We start from the raw sequence: 17630 nt of genomic DNA on the forward strand, positions 1-17630 counted from the left end.
GTCAGAGAGTGGGTAGTGATCAGAGTGAGACAGTGGAGCTCACCAGTATCCAGCTTGAATTGAGTCTGCTGTATGGGGGTGTTTGGGTTTTTGTTTGTTTACGAAATTAGGTGTTTTAGTTTTTAAAGGGATTCTTTTTTTCCAGTACTTGGGATGAGTCTGGGGCCTCACCTGTGCTAAGTCAAGAGCCATACCACTGAACTGTATAACTTGCCTGGAATCTTCTTTTTAAACCAAAGTAATATTCTGTTTAAGGTATATATGTAATGTTTTCTTTAACCATTCATCGGTCAGTGAACACGGGATGCCACCTTTTGCCTTATAACCCTGATTAATGTTGCTATGAGCTTGAATGAACTTTGCTTTCATTTGGTGGAGGTGTATATTTATAAGTGAAATTTCTGGGTTATATGCCAATTGTATGTTCTTCTAATTAACAGTAATAACAACCAAAAGAAACAACCCCAAAACATTTGTTGATAGAATTCCAACTAGAATAAGTGTTCCATGGATCCCCCACCCCCAGTTTTGTCATGATTTTTGTTTGTTTTGGTAGTAGATAAATGCACACATTTAATATGAAGCTTTACAGCTTACATTTTAAATGCCAATCATAGCTGTATATAAGTTGACTAAGTAATATATTTGGGTCTGGTTGGTTTGAGTGTGGTGTTTTTATTTTCAAGGGTTTTCTTTTTTTAATAATGAAGTTAAAAAAACAAAAACAACAAAAACCCTGTATATATTTATTTGTGTTCAGAATACAACTTGGAGGACTTGGTTCTCACTTTCCACCATGTAGATCCCAGGAGTTGAACTCGGACCTTCAGGTGAGGCAAGTCCTCTTGCCCAGTGATCTATCTTGTTGACCTTGCTTGATTTTTTTTTTTTTTTTTTTTTTTGGAAGAAAAATACTGATTGCCATAGTTACTGAACCTTTTTTGTTTGTTTGTTTTACATTCTACCAGCAGTTCGCAGAGGTTCCAGTTTCCCTACGTCTTTGCCAGCACTTTCTCTCCCAGAGTTATATCCTCAACCCTTAGACTTAGGTGATTCCAGTTTTGTTGCCAGCATAATAAAGTCCTGGCTATACCTTCTCTCCATCAGGCCTGATCAGTTGGCCCTGATGAGCCTTGGTGAATACAACAAATTGTCTCTGTCTTCCTCCTGGCAGCTGTGCAGGGGGATTGATAGCATAGTGATGGAGTGAGTGTGTTTCTCTTGAGAGCACTTTGCTGAGGATACTTGTGTTGCTTTTGGGTTAGTACAGTCTTGGGGGCATCCAGAAAGGGGGCAGTTGCTGATCTTCATTTTTGTGGCTTTGAGCATCTGTCAATACTGAGTACTGCTTTGGCAAGAGCAAGGGATTTCTTTGCTTTCAAAGATATATTGATAAAAAGCTGTTTTCTGGGGCATTTGTTTGTTTGAGGCATTATGAGATACCCTACTGTTTTTTAATAACAGTCATCCTGATCGATATGAAATGGTGTGCGTTGTGGTTTTGATTTACATTTCCTTCATTGTTTGTAGTATAAGGATTTTTGAGACAGTCCTATACTGTGTAGACCAAGCTGGTCTTGTACTTGAGATCCTTCTACTGTAACATCTTGAGTACCAACATTGCATGTGTGCATTACTATACCTGGCTTTGATGCAAGGTGTCTTTTCATGTAATCTACTGATCAGTTATATATTGTCTTCAGAGAAATCTATTCAAGTCTTTTGCCTAGTCAAGTGTTTTGTGTGTTTGTATGAGTGTTTGCCTGTGTGTGTGTGTGTGTGTGTGTGTGTGTGTGTGTGTGTGTGTGTGTGTGTGTGTACCATGTACAAAACCTGGTTCTAGTGGAGCTGGAGGAGGGTATTGTATCCTCCGGAACTGGTGTCGTGACAGTTTTGAGCCACCATGTGGTGCTGGAAATCAAACCTGGGTTCTCTGGAAGAGCACTAGTGCTTTTAACCTCTGAGCCATCTCTCTAGCCTTCTCTTCCTTACCTTCTCATTTGTTTGTGGCTTTTGTTTTTTTGTTTTTTTTAAGACGGGTTCTCTGTAACAGACCTAGCTGGCCTGGAACTTGATTTGTAGAGCAGGCTGGCCTCTAACTCAAAGAGATCCTGCCTGCCTCCGCCTCCCCCTTATCTATTTTTAAGACTGGATTTGTATTTAGTGAAATTTACCTGAGTAAATGCTTAGGAATAAATATTTAAGCCAGGGGTGGTGGCAAATGCCTTTAATTGTAGTACTCCAGAGGCAGGTGGCTCTCTGACTTTGAGACCAATCAAGACTACCAAAATAAAAAAATTAAAAAAAAAAAAAAAAAGAGGAGGGAGGTAGGGTGGGGAACAAGCAAGGTTGAAGGGCCAGTGAGCGAGCCGCATGATAAACCTAAGTTCTGATCTGCAATTCCCACAAGGTGACGAGAGCATGTGGACAGTCCTTTCATTTCCACACTTGTACCAAAGCACACGTTTGTGTTCACACACACTAAAGATAGTAATGATAAAGGTTAAGAGATTGTCTTGCAATTTCGATCCTATATTAGAGATAGTAGGTACTGTCTTAGGATCATTCTTGACAACTCCATCCAATAAAAAGGTTATTTTACACAACCTCATAAAAGTACTTCTTTTGTTTGGGATCTCAATAAAATGAATAATAGTTTCTTAAATATTTTAAGAGAAAATCATTTGGTTGAAGTTGTAATTGTATCTGAAGGCCAATGTTACATGCCTTCACGTGGTACTGGGGCCTCCACACGTGGGACAAGTAAGTACTGTACCACTAAGCAGCACCTTAAATTTGTAGGTAGACATAGAAAATGAACTGAGGGTTAGTAAGGCTGTTTACAAAGTCACATTAATATGTGTGCATCTTGTTCCTAGCACCAGTCATTGGCATCATGAACTGGAATAAAGGCGGCCCTGGAACCAAGCGGGGATTTGGTTTTGGAGGTTTTGCTATCAGTGCTGGGAAGAAGGAGGAAGCCAAACTGCCACAGCAGTCCCATAGTGCCTTTGGGGCAGCCAGCTCTTCTTCTGGATTTGGAAAGTCTGCTCCACCACAGCTTCCTTCTTTCTACAAAATTGGATCTAAACGGGCCAACTTTGATGAAGAAAATGCGTAAGTGATAATTCTTGATGATTAAACCAGTGTGAAATACTAATAATTTTCAGGATTGAAGTTCTTGTCCCCCACCCTGAATTTGCTTGGATTAAGGTATACAGTATTCATGTGCTTGCTTAAATTGTTATTCGGGAATGGTGGGTTTTTTTCCTGATAAGTGTTCTGAACAAGATGAACATAATGATTTTGGTATTTGAGTCAACTGGAGAGTTTTATATTTAATTCAAATGGAGTTTGATGGACTTGTGTTTTGAAGTAGGATCTGATCTGCAATTCCCACAAGGTGAAGAAGTAGCCCTATCTTGCTATGATCATGATCCTTCTACCTTGATCTCCTCCTTTCGAGGGTCACAGACATGTGCCAACAAACCCTGCTGGGAATTCTTACTGTGTAATGCACCACGGTGAAAGCGTGGGCTAGTGAAGGTTTTAGTCTCCTTACTGGTTTGTCTTAATTTTCAGGTATTTTGAAGATGAAGAAGAAGACTCCAGCAATGTAGATTTACCTTACATTCCTGCTGAAAACTCACCTACCCGCCAGCAGTTCCATTCCAAGCCCGCAGACTCTGACAGTGATGATGACCCCTTAGAGGCATTCATGGCTGAAGTGGAGGCAAGTGTTGGCTCTTGTTTCCTTAAAATATTGAGCATATTGAAATAGCTCTTGGGAGGGGGGTTGTTTTTGTTTTTGGTGTTTTTAGAATTTTGCTATTTCCATTTGCCCTCTTAAGTATTTTCAGAGGTAATCAGTGAGTGGCGCGAATAGTTAATTGCAATGTTTGAACATAGTTACTCAAATATATGTTTTGTTATAAGAATTTTAGTATATTCTTAAGTGGAATACTGTAGTATGCACTCTAGCATTTATTAAATCCTATTTCATAAGGAAGCTAAACCTAAAGGACGTCATACATAGAATTAGAAGGGTCCATCACGTGAGGTTTCCAGAGCTTCCTCTATGGTGCCCCCAACTAGGCAGTAAACCCAACTTGGGACCCTTTTTAGGAATATTTCATTACTAAATCATAACCTCCTTGTGTTCTATGTCCAACTTTTATCAGCCACAGAACTAAGTAAGACTGACTCCTGTTCTCCCACAGCAGCCTAAATAACCTCTTCTAGCACCGTCATCGCTTACCTCATAAGACCTGTGCCCAGCCCAGGTCTACTGTTTTCTTGTCCTGGCAACACCCATGTATTGGTAGCTTGATATGTTAGATGTTTAGATTTCTCACTTTTGATTTAAACTACCTATTTGTCTAGAGAAAATAAACCTCATAAGTGGTTGAGCCAGAATTCAACTCTAATCCTTGTATTCTTTATGTCTCTGAGTTCTTCTAGCTTACAGGTTTTGTGTTTGTTTTGAGACAGGGGGTCTACTTAGTCCTGACCATCCTGGAACTCACTATGTAGACCAGGCTGGTCTTGTGATTTTTTTTCCAGCCTCTGCCTCCTGAGTTCTGGGATGAAAGCTATGAGCCACATGCCTGGCCTTAACATTTTTTCAAATTAACAGACCATAGAAGACACCAAAACTTAATAAAATTATTCAAGGCATACATGTATCTTGCAGTGTAGTAGGTATTGAATAAATAAGTAATTTGCTTTAAAAATGAAAGATATATAGTGCTTGATATACAATGTTTTTTCATGCTCTTAAGAGAGGGACATTTGCTACAGGGCAGTATTTCTTAGAAATCTCATTCATTCATTCATTCTTTTTTTTTAATGTTTATTTATTTATTTGTGTATTTGAATATAAGATTTGTCTGCATATATACCTGTACACCAGAAGAGGGTAGGATCCCATTTCAGATGGTTGTAAGCTTATATGGTTGTTGGGAATTGAACTTAGGACCTGTAGAAGAGCAGAGTAGCCAGTGTTCTTAACACAGAGCCGTTTCTCCAGCCCCACTATTTCATGATAATCCTAATGATAAAGTATAAGAAAAGTCAACTCTTGGCTTTGTTGTTGTTTTTAGGTTTAAATTTAAAGCTTTCTAAGTTTATATGGCTCCTTTTGAATGAGTTAGTTGAGAATGGCCAAATTCTTTTTGCTTGACATTTAAATAGCTGAAGTTCTTTTGAGTACGCTAACATGCTCCTGGATCTCTTTGGTGTAGTATTAGGAGATTTATTTAGCTAAGTACAGAGAGATCAATTGTCAGATGTTGAAGGGTGTTGGATTCTAAGACGAAGTCCTGATGTCAAATGCCAACTTGTACGATGTATGAACTTTTCTAAGACTTGAATTTGATGAAGGTTTATTTTTAGACAGTGTGCTAATGAAAGATTTATATAGGCTTAAAAGAATATTTGAGGCTAGAGAGATGGCTCAGTGGGTAAGATCACATTACCGGTTTTCCAGGGGACCTGGGTTCAACTTCTAGCATCCATGGGGCTATAATTCCAGTCTTAGGAAATCTGATGTCCTTTTCTACCTTCAGTGTGCACTAGGTACACACACACATAGCATGCACACTTGCATATAAGAAGTGAATTTTTTTTATTCAGGCTGTGGTGGTTCATGCCTTTAATCCCAGCCATTGGGAGGCAGAGGCAGGCAGATAGATCTCTGAGTTACAGAGTAAGTCCAAGATAGGCCCTGGCTGTACAGAGAAACTTTGAAACTCAAAAAACAAACAATAAAAAAAACCAAAAATATGTCCTGCAAATGTAGTGATTTTTTTTTTTTATACGTACCAATATTGTTGGTATTGTGTTCAGTTTATAGCCCTCGACGTGTCTCTATCAACCCAACCCCTTGAAAAGTAGTTGTATATAATGTTTCTTTTACAAATAATTCCTTTTTGATGAAAACATTTCATTCATAAAACAGCTGGTCATGCCATGGTATATGTAGTGACTTTTGTTTTTTGGGGATTTTGTTTGTTTGTTTGTTTGTTTGTTAAGATAAATACAAGGGCCAGAGAGATAGTTCTGAGAGCACTGTGTCCTTCTAGAGTACCACCTGGGTCTGATTCTCAGTATCTACTCAGTAGTTCACGCTCTTCTAGAGCTCCAGTCCCAGGGGATCCAATGTCCTTCACCCTCTGCAAACACTCAACACACATGGCATACAAATATACATGCAGGCAAACATGCATACACACACAATTAAACTAAAATACAAAGATAGAAAAATCCACATTTTCTTTATGCTGAAGGGCTTTGGAAAAAAGTAATCCTAGCATTACTTTCCAAATGTATAAAACAAAGGATCAGTATAGAGCAGTGATCTGCAATTGTCATTTTTCTAATGTATAAGAACTTGTATGGAAAATGTAACAATGATACACTTTTAATTCTATTCCTAAAGGTTTTAATTTACTGGTTTTTTTTTATAGCACATTTTCAACTTTATTAGTATTTATGATTGCGTAATTTTTATTATGAGGGTTTTGATTTTTTTTTTAAGATTTATTTATTTTTATTTATATGAATACACTGCAGCTGTCTTCAGACACACCAGAAGAGGGCATTGGACCCCATTACAGATGGTTGTGAGCCACCATGTGGTTGTTGGGAATTGAACTCAGGACCTCTGGAAGAGCAGTCAGTTCTCTTAACTGCTGAGCCATCTCGCCAGCCCATGTTTTGTTTTTGAGAGACAGAGTCTGTGTAGCCCTAACTGTCCTAGAACTCACTATGTAGATCAGGCTGCCCTCTAAGTCAAGAGTTCTGCCTACCTTTGCCTCCTGAGTATTGAGATAAAGGTATGTACTACTATGCTAGGCTTTAGGGCTATTCTTGTTGGAGACTGTGTAGAAGCATCTCTAGCCCCTGCCAGCCTGTATCACTATTTTTAGTTATCCCACCTCACTCTTAATTTGTAAAAGCAAAAATGCCAGACATTTGGGGGGGGGGGGCAGGATCAAAGCAAAGGTGGAGGGGAAATTACTTTCAAGTTCAGAACCATCCTTCCAAAATAAGAGTCAGAGCTCAATACATCTATTTTTCCTTTTGGCTTTTGTCTGTTTGTTCTTTCAGTTTGGGGTGGGTGAGTGGCTTGTTTTGTTTTGTGGTGGTAGTGCAGGATTTTGGTTTTGTTGTTTCAACTACATCTACTTCAAGCTATACTTAAGGCTGATTTGCTTGAATTTCAGGGCATCTATAGCAAGTTATTTCCTTTTCTAAGACAAATCACCAAAGATTTATTGGTGGTGAATTAAGCATTTAAAAGTGTATATGCACTTACATGTATGTGTGGCATATGTATTACAATTAAAAACTGTGAAATCTATGTATAGCAAAAGACAACTGGATATTTGTTTTGAAAAATATTTGTCAACGCTTCCTGAAAGGTTATATGGAAATGCAAGTGTCAGAACACATAAGGAAAACTGTGGTGAATGTGTTTCAGTATATAAACTGTCTGTAATGAACTTCTCCTGCAGCATTTTAAAGTGATGTCACTCCATGTAGCCTTTTATTTCCTTAGGATCAGGCTGCTAGAGACATGAAGAGACTTGAAGAAAAGGACAAGGAAAGAAAAAACGTCAAGTAAGTTTTTTTCTCCACTCTCACAAAAGTTACATAGAAATTGTAGAAGAATAGCAAAGACTATTCTTAAGAACTTATAAAGGAAAGAACACTAAAGTACACAAAGATCTTTATTTGAGCTGTCTCTGTATCTTGAGTATTTCTCTAGGTATGAAGATGGCACAGCCTTTGCATTTGTAATAACTAAAGGCATTCTCTTTGGTAGAATAAGTATTTGGTTATAAATAGTTGTCCAAGAAATGGAAGTGAATTATAGTGAGGGTAAAGGAAGTATAGTTATACAGTTTAGGTTCATTGTCTTAGATTTCTTCTCATAATAATAACAGACTAATGCCTATGTGATAAGTAATTAGAAGTTATGATGGTTATATAATAAAACTATATAAAAATTACAAGTGAGTAAAAGCTACTTTCATCTGATGTTACTCTGTGGCACCAAATGCTTAACTTAAATGCTATATTTTCTGGGAAAGAAATCTTCCTCTGCTGAATACACTCCTAAACCTTTGCCCGTGTGTTTGGACATTTTTTTCTCTCTGTTTGGAAGTCAGGCCCCTCCCAAAGTTTCTGTGCCAGATGGAGAGTCAGCCATCTTTTGATGATTGCTGTGTGCTGCATCCTTCTAGTTCCCTTGGAAATAGCAAACGCTGCAAGTTGGTTAGAAAGAGACTGGAAAGAGTGACAAGATAGTTGACTGTGGGAAGTAAGCAATAGTCGTTTATGCAGTAGATGCCTGAGAGATGCAGCAAGTGGCAGTGGTTCCATTCTCTATGTGAAGTACTAGTTTCAATTCCAAACTCATGACAGAATTCATGTAGTTTCTTTCTCTCCCCATCCCCAAGGTAACTGATTTTGACTAAAAGCAATTTATTCTAGAGCTAGAAGTTACAGGAATAATAAAGTTGTGATATTCTTTCAACTGTATACCAAACCCAGGAGGGTTTTCTTTTCAATATGTAATACACAACTATGTTATGTTTGTTGTATATATTGACAAAGCTTAGTATCCCTCCATACCTCTCTTCACCAAGAAAGGTTTTACTTTTTTTTGTTTGTTTTGTCTGTCTGTCTGTCTGTCTGTCTGTCTGTCTAAGACACTGTTTCTGTGTGTAGCCCTTAGCTGACCTGGAACTCTATAGACCAGGCTGGTCTCTTAACTCAGAGATCCACCTACATTTGCTTCTGGGGTGCTATTTAATTCCTCTGAGGAATTAAAGGAATGGGCCACCACTTCCTAGCTAGATTTTACCTCTCATATCAGTTGGTAATTGATGTTTCTAAGGGTACCATATCATCTCATTGCAAAAAGAGGGAATCTTTAGCTCATAGAGTTAAGCCACACATATATTATGGGTGGATCGTGTACAGTATACTTATTGTTGCTTTGTTAACGTTAGTGTTGAGAGTTCTATACTGTATGGAATTCAACACTAAGCTGTTGTAAGTATGGAGCTGGGTATGTGGAACATTTGCAGGGAAGTTTGTTTCTCCGCTTGTTTTTCCAGGGGTATTCGAGATGACATTGAAGAGGAAGATGACCAAGTGAGTTTCTATGCAGTATTTCTATCTTTTATTTTTACTCCACAAAGTCTATACTGGGGACAGGTCAGAGCTTGCCTTCACTGAATGACTTACTCCTTTTCTATCTGTGTGACCAATTAATACTATCTCCAGATTCCCTTCCCCCATGATGCACGTGGGATTTTTGATCAACTGACATTTTTTTTTAAAAAAAGAACCTTATTCAGGTTTTTTTTTTAATCCAAATTTTAAGTTTACTGTGATAAGCCAGTAATATGAGTTGTGTGGGGCCTCTTACTGGTTTTTTTTTTTTTTTTTTGCCTCTTTCCAGTAATTGTTTGTGACTCTTACATTGTAGTTGAAACATTAGTAACTATCCATTAGTACTTCTTTTTGCCTTGTCTAGTGTGGGATGGTGAGGACTATAGACTTCCAGGTTTGTGATCTTTCTAATCAGTGTTAACTTCCAAACTTGGATTGGTATAAAGCCAAAGCATGTCTTCCTCAGCTCTGGGCAGGGTAGTAAGATGTCCCCACAAACAGGAAGGCTTCTGTTAAATAAATCAGATCATTGTGTAATATTGTCTTGCTCATTGATTTTGAGTATTGCTATTGTAAAAGAAATCATTGCTATGTTAGTGAAAGTCTTTCCTTATTTGATAGGTATTTGTTTAAATTATATAATCTTATGGTTCACTGTGTGTGCACTGCATGTGCACTGATTGCAAATGTATAAATGTTCTTAACTGTACTTAGGTTTGATTGTGCTCTTGTGCTTTCCTGCAGGAAGCTTATTTTCGATACATGGCAGAGAACCCAACTGCTGGGGTGGTTCAGGAGGAAGAAGAGGACAATTTGGAGTATGACAGTGATGGAAATCCAATTGCACCTTCCAAAAAAATTATCGATCCCCTTCCTCCCATTGATCATTCGGAGGTATTACATTTTTTGCTTTGTTTCTAACTGATACAGTTTCATAGTTTGGAATCTTTATTTCTGCTAAGTGGTTGGATCAGAAATTCCATGAGGCGTTCATAATATATAAACTAGCTCACTGTAGTCTCAACACTTATGAGACAGAGGCAGGAGGATAGCCAAGAGTTTGAGGTTAGCCTAAACTGCATAGTGGTTTGCAGCTTAGCTTTGTTTACTAAATGAGACTATTTCAAAACCAAAAAGGCTTACTGTAAATGGTTGTGTACTATAAGAAGAAAATTTGGGCCTGAAGATTTAACTCAGTCAGAAGAGTAACTTGCCTACCATTCACAAGGCCTGTTGTTTAATCCCCAGCATTTCATAAAACTGTATGTGGTGCATGTCGAGTTCCAGCACTATCAAGGTCAGCCTGGACTGCATATTAAGATACTCTCAAAAAAAAAAAAAAAACAATCAAAACAAATCAGCCAAAATAGGCTTGGCCGTTCATTTTAATAAGTTTCGTGGGCAATTTTAGAGCTTTACAGACTTTATTTTTGGAACTGCTGAAGTTATTCTGTGGCTAAGAGCGGCCTGCTGCTCTTCAGAGGACCTGAGTGTAGGTCATAGCACCCACACCCATACCAGGCGGCTCATGCATAAACCTAGTTCCAAGGAGTGTGATGTCCTGTTGTAGCTTCCCCAGCCATCTGCACATATGGGGCATGCACTCTCACAGACACCTACATAGAATAAAAAGAGTTTTATATTTTTTAATGATGTGTGTATGTGGTGGGGATGATATGTGCACATGAGTGCAGAGTCCAAAGGACAGAAGAGATCTGCTATCTCTAGAGTTAAAAGCCACTGAGGGTAAATGCTGGAAACTGAAGTTGGATCCTCTGCAAGAGCCATTTCTCTAGCCCTAATTCCATGCTTTAAAAAAAAAAATTAGAATTCCTTCTCAAGACAAACCTATCTCTAAAGGAAATACTGATAATGTTTTTAAATGCTTGGACCTGGATGAACAACTTAATCCTAAGCATTAATGATATTTGTAAAATAATTTCTTTTTAAAAATTTGTCCTCTGAGACCTTTAGCACTACAGCCATTCTTTATTCTGCTGCATGTTATTAAAGTCTGAGATGTCTGTGGAAAGTAAATTGGTGTCTGTTTTGAAAGTAGGAGTTCAAGCCGGGTGTGGTGGCGTACACCTTTAATCCCAGCACTTGGCAGGCAGAGGCAGTCAGATTTCTGAGTTCGAGGCCAGCCTGGTCTACAGAGTGAGTTCCAGGACAGCCAGGGCTACACAGAGAAACCCTGTCTCAAACAAACAAAAAAACAAACAAAAAGAAGAAAGTTGGAGTTGGAAAAAATATAGGCTGTACTTTTTTAAGAGTGTGTCAGAAATAAATGAATTCATTATCTTTCTAGAAAGAATGCCTTTGTTTTTATAATATTTGTAAAAAGTTATCTTACATTAAATCAAACTTACAGGATTGACTCTTGAATTCTAGACTAACTTTGAATAATTGGACCTGCAGATTGACTATCCACCATTTGAAAAAAATTTTTACAATGAACATGAGGAGATAACCAACCTCACTCCACAGCAGTTGATAGACCTGCGACATAAGCTCAACCTTCGGGTAAGAACCATTACGCAAGAATCCTTACATCAGTGTTTGTACAAGTTTAGAATTACCGCTCATCCAGATAGTAAGCCTAGATTTATTTACTAGGGAGAATAATAATTACAGCCCTAGGGTTTGTGTGTCTTGGATTTGATTGATTTAGCCCTAAAGATGCTATTTCAGAAAGATTATTTTGGTTTTAACTTTTCATCTTTTAAAAATACTGTGTGTGCACATATGTGTGTGGATATTGGGGGGTTGCTTTCAGATGTCACCTTGCAGAAGTTGGTTCTCCTTCCAGCATGTGATTCCTGGGAATAGACCTCATTGTCAGGCTTGATGACAAGTGCCTTCACCTGCTGAGTCTTCTCATCAGCCCTATATCTTGTTTTGCACATTCAGTCAACTTTGTACTGAGTTAGGTGGACTAAGAATAAAAAAATAGGAAACACATCTTCAGAGGCAGGAAGTAGAATTAATAATAGATGTGAACAAACCATGAGCTGTTGGAATATTTTGAAATTATATTTTCTTCAAGTTTTATATGATGTGTTTTTTTAAAATAGTAAATGAGAAGGCTGGAGAGTTGGCTTGGTGCTTGCTGCTTAGTCATGAGAACTGAGGTTCAGCTATTTGCACATAAGCGAGGCATCCCACAGGTAGCTGTACTCAGGCTCAGAGGGCTTAGACCTGCTCTGAACGGGGACACACACACACACAAAGTCTACTTTAAAAATATTCAAATAAATCACTGACTTTTAAAAACATTCACGCACTAATTTTACAATAACACTTTAAATTGCCACCAACAAATTGAGTTGCCCATTTGCCATGTTACTTAAAATGTTTTTAATATGTTAAGGTCAAATAGCAGAGAGGATATGTTGGTTTGCTCTAGTGTGAATGACTGGTTTATTTCTGCTTTATTAGTTGCTATATAATATTTAAAATCTTGAATTTTCAAAGATATCATAGTATGTATGTGTGTATATGTATGCACAAATACATGTTTACACTCCCGATGAAGTTTCTAAGAAGTTAATAGTACCTTCTTCCCCAAAGAAAGGTCTTCAATTATATATATTTTTATTATATATTATATATTTTATACACACACACACACACACACACACACATATATATATAAATAAAATCCGGACTGGAGAGATGGCTCAGTGGTTAAGAGCTCCGACTGCTCTTCCAAAGGTCCCAAGTTCAAATCCCAGCAACCACATGGTGGCTGACAACCATCCGTAATGAGATCTGGCGCCCTCTTCTGGAGAGTCTGAGGACAGCTACAGTGTACTTACATATAATAAATAAATCTTTAAAAATAAATAAATAAATAAAATCCTCGTTGGAAATTACGACCACTCTAAAAGAAGCAATAAAAAGTTACTACTACTATATAGACAAAACGGAAATCAGTAGTTCTCTTTCTTTACTGGGACCCAGTTGAAACGAGGAGGCTTGATGGTGGCTAGGCCATCACTAAGAGAATGGTTAACTCTTGAGAAATCAGTAGGTTGCATCTTTATAAACAGTAGCGATAGATGTGTTTTCATTTTATTTGCAGTTTTAATTTACCTTACACTGAATCTTAATTTTTCTGTCATCCCAGTTAATGTTTATTCAACTTGGTAAAAAGAATGTTGATGACTTTTTCAGTTAGTTGAATAATTTGTTTCCATTTCTCATAAGAAAATTAATTTTGAGGTAGTTCTGTGTACTTAATCATTTAAAATTGGTGGTGGGATTATTCAGGAATTCTTACCATGGTTTCCTTTGCATGAGGCCATCGTGTTCAGGGTTTGACCCTTTTTGGTGTTTTTGCTTACACACCTGCTTTTCACTCTTTATTCTAGCTAAAGTGCTTGGTCTGAGTGTGCACTGTTGAACTGTAAATGCTGTTTAAGTGAAAGTACCGGTCTTCCTGGGAATTGTCTTTGTCTCTAGGTCTCTGGTGCTGCACCTCCCAGACCAGGAAGTAGCTTTGCTCATTTTGGGTTTGATGAACAACTTATGCACCAGATTAGGAAATCTGAGTACACACAGCCGACCCCAATACAGTGTCAGGTGCGTACAGCATGGTGGGTGGGGATGGAAAGCTCTGGAACTTCTAAAGATGGGAGCGAAAGGAGACCTTTGGAAAAGGTTTTTTGTACCTGCTGAATCCATTGAAAATGTGTTGTGAAGGAGATACTTTCTTTTCTAAACCTCACAGAAAAGATTTGTCCATGGATATACTTTGTGCTTTCAATGACTAGAATCCCTTTGTAAATGACATGAAAGTTTTTCATTTATTGCTGTGACGGATAGCTTCTGTTTGCCATTCAAATGTGGAATTTATGTATTCCTTTACAAAAACAGAAAGAGAAATTCCTACATATAAATGAAGTGGCCTATTTATTTTCCAGGAGAGAACATTAGAAGCCCTGTACAAAATTTTTAATAACTCCCTTTATACATCAAGTCTTTATTTTGATATATCAATACAAATGGGAGTCATGATTTTTTTTTATAAATGATGCCTTCATGAAGGTAATATTTCCTTTAAATCAGGCTCATGGGAATGTCAGGATTCAGCTAATGTTCATGGCCCAGAATATTTTTGTTCCATTGGAAATGAATGTCATTTGTAGTAATTTTCCCCAAGACGTTAGTTCATCTTTAGAATTGAGTGAATATACCTTTCCTTTCTTCTTCTCTAGGGTGTACCTGTAGCACTAAGTGGGAGAGACATGATTGGTATTGCTAAAACAGGCAGTGGGAAAACTGCAGCCTTTATTTGGCCCATGTTGATTCATATAATGGATCAGAAGGAATTGGAACCAGGTGATGGACCAATTGCAGTTATTGTGTGTCCTACTAGGGAGCTTTGTCAACAGGTATGTGCTTTGTATAAAAGGCCCCTTTCTACTTTTGGACTAGCAAGGGACAGTGAGCAGAATGATCTGTGAAGTTTAGTTATTGTTGCTTGGCACACGCATACATGTGGTTCTATAAGAGAAGTCGGAGGCTGACTTTGGAGTGTCTTCCAGGATTTATCTTCCCATTTGGTGAGCTAGTACTGCTACTTTGGCTTGAGCGGGCTGTTCCACATATTCTCTCTCCACCTCCTGGGTACTCCTGGGGTCATTGGCAGGGCACCAGTCCCACTAGCTTTTATGTGGACTCTAGAAGTCTGAATGTCATTTCTTACACTTGCGTGGCAAGTGTTTAACCCACTGAACCATCTCCCCAACCTCCTCCAACTCTTGTTTTAAATATGATAAAACTACATATAAAATTGGCCATCTTAACTAACCCATTTTAAGTATCTAGTTCAGTGGCTGACATTAAGCATATTCACATTATTATCTTCCCTGTGAAGTTTTGAGAAATGTGAACATATTTCCGTAATAAGGGTAGCTTTTTTTTTTTTTTAAAGTCACAAAGGGGTGTGGGTATTATGGGAATTGTTTATATTATAAGCTCACAATGTTTTCTGTATAGTGAATTTAATTTTCTTGGTAAATAGACTGGATCAAGAAGATGAATGATGCAAATGAAGACCATAGCCTTGTTTTATGATTAAGCTGGATGTAGTAGGAGATTTATTTAATCCCAGCACTTGGGAGGCTGAGGCAGGAGAATTTTCTGACTTTGAGGCCAGCCTGGTCTACATAGCAAGCTCCAGGCCAGACAGTAATATATAGAGAGATTCGGCCTCAAAACAAAAAAACAGAAATGAAAAGAAACAAAAGAATTTCGATTTTAAGCATGTTCTAGGTTTTTCCTTTTTCATTTTTAAATGGTTGTTCTTGTTTTGGTGGCTGTTTGTGTGTGTGTGTGTGTTTTCAGTAATAGGAATTGAACACAGCCTTTGAGCTATATGCCCAGCCCTCTTCTGTTTGTATCTTCCTAGTTTTTGTTTTTGAGATTGTGTCTTAAGTTACCCAGGTTAGACTCAAACTTGCTATCTTTCTGCTTTTATCACCTAGTTAAACTATAAGCCTGTGCCACTAAGTACAGCTACATTTTGATTTTCTATAGTGGTATATACTGTGTTCTAAGGACTGTGTTTTGAGTAGTTTTTAAAATATTAACAACTTTTTAGATCCACGCAGAGTGTAAGCGGTTTGGGAAAGCGTATAATCTTCGATCAGTGGCCGTGTATGGAGGAGGGAGCATGTGGGAGCAGGCCAAGGCCCTTCAGGAAGGGGCAGAGATTGTTGTATGTACCCCAGTAAGTATATCTTGTTCTCAATCTCTCTTGATTCAGAAAACATGATTGCTTTTGAGGGAATTCCCTCTAAATATGGGAAAGCTAGGCTGGGATTATCCTGTGAGTAACCAACCTTTTGTCTTGGTTTCATTATGATCAGTTGACTAAACAGCAGTCTAGTTATATCCATGACCAATGTATCAGCAGCTACAAGTTCCTATTTTAAACAGGTTTTCTTAGGCTCTCTTAAAAACTGGGTCTGGCCGGGTGGTGGTGGCTCGCGCCTTTAATCCCAGCACTTGGGAGGCAGAGGCAGGCGGATTTCTGAGTTCGAGGCCAGCCTGGTCTACAGAGTGAGTTCCAGGACAACCAGGGCTACACAGAAAAACCCTGTCTCAAAAAAACAAAAAACCGAAACAACAACAACAACAAAAGAAGTTTTATCTAGAGACTGCCATATCCAGGGATCCACCCCATAATCAGCTTCCAAACGCTGACACCATTGCATACACTAGCAAGATTTTATCGAAAAGACCCAGATGTAGCTGTCTCTTGTGAGACTATGCCGGGGCCTAACAAACACAGAAGTGGATGCTCACAGTCAGCTATTGGATACAAGGCTCCCAATGGAGGAGCTAGAGAAAGTACCCAAGGAGCTAAAGGGATCTGCAACCCTATAGGTGGAACAACATTATGAACTAACCAGTACCCTGGAGCTCTTGACTCTAGCTGCATATGTATCAAAAGATGGCCTAGTCTGCCATCACTGGAAAGAGAGGCCCATTGGACACGCAAACTGTATATGCCCCAGTACAGAGGAACGCCAGGGCCAAAAAAAAATGGGAATGAGTGGGTAGGGAAGTGGGGGGGAGGGTATGGGGGACTTTTGGGATAGCATTGGAAATGTAATTAAGGAAAATATGTAATAAAAAAAAATTAAAAAAAAAAAAAAGCTGGGTCTGTGGTTACATGAGGAACCGTAGAGATATTCAGATAATGGTTAGACCTGCCAGAAGATGTAGGGTAGACATAAAACTCATCCATAAGTTTTTACATCTTTTCAGAGCATATTACAAGATGGTTCAGGCCCACTTGCCCATAGAGTTTAAACTGTAATTAATGTAAAGGAAGAACTTGAGTCTTCAGAATTCTATTCTCACTAAGTATGGTGGTACATGCCTTGAGTCCTAGCAGTTAGAGGTAGAGACAGTCAGACCTCTGTGAGCTTCAGGCCACCTGTGAATAGCACCCTGTCTCAAAAGTGCTTTTCTATTTTCTGGGATTGGTATAGAAAGACTGTCAGATCAGTTTGGTTCAAGACCAGAGAATACACTTTTCCAGGAATATAACTAAAGAATGTCTTTGAATGCCTTTGATTATATTAACTATTTTGTGAATCTCACAGGGTCGACTGATTGATCATGTGAAGAAAAAAGCTACTAATCTTCAAAGAGTCTCTTACCTTGTGTTTGATGAAGCCGATCGAATGTTTGACATGGGATTTGGTATGCCTTGAATATTAGCTTCTTCTGTCCCTATTCTCAAGTCAGTTTTTGCCATATCTTTCTAGAATTAACCAGTACTGTTCATCACAAAAGAAGTTAAAAACTCTTTGGGGTTTCAAATTAAGGGATAGATGAAATCATAAACCATCATAGTTTTCTGAAGAGAAGTGCACACGTCTTGACCGGGTTGAGAACTTGGACAAGGGCTAGGACAGAAGAAATGT

General features: G+C 38.3%; 1 protein-coding gene across 6 annotated transcripts in view; it reads left to right on the forward strand.

Annotated features, from left to right (window-relative positions):
• Positions 1-17630, forward strand: part of Ddx42 (DEAD box helicase 42) — a 32254-nt gene that overhangs the window by 4315 nt on the left and 10309 nt on the right. Inside the window, exons 2-11 of one of the 6 annotated variants that reach the window (XM_030246345.1) lie at positions 2880-3117; positions 3583-3733; positions 7562-7623; positions 9129-9165; positions 9931-10080; positions 11578-11709; positions 13651-13770; positions 14406-14582; positions 15794-15922; positions 17307-17406. In XM_030246345.1, the coding sequence (XP_030102205.1) occupies positions 13717-13770; positions 14406-14582; positions 15794-15922; positions 17307-17406 (460 nt within the window). In that variant the 5' untranslated portion in view covers positions 2880-3117; positions 3583-3733; positions 7562-7623; ... (2 more) ...; positions 11578-11709; positions 13651-13716. Of the gene's footprint in view, positions 1-2879; positions 3118-3582; positions 3734-7561; positions 7624-9128; positions 9166-9464; positions 10081-11577; positions 11710-13650; positions 13771-14405; positions 14583-15793; positions 15923-17306; positions 17407-17630 lie in introns of those variants that run through there. The other 5 variants (NM_028074.4, NM_001361643.1, NM_001361644.1 and 2 more) reach the window with 5 other exon arrangements.

Source organism: Mus musculus, chromosome 11, assembly GCF_000001635.26.
Source record: "Mus musculus strain C57BL/6J chromosome 11, GRCm38.p6 C57BL/6J".
In the NCBI taxonomy this organism is placed as follows: Eukaryota; Metazoa; Chordata; class Mammalia; order Rodentia; family Muridae; genus Mus; species Mus musculus.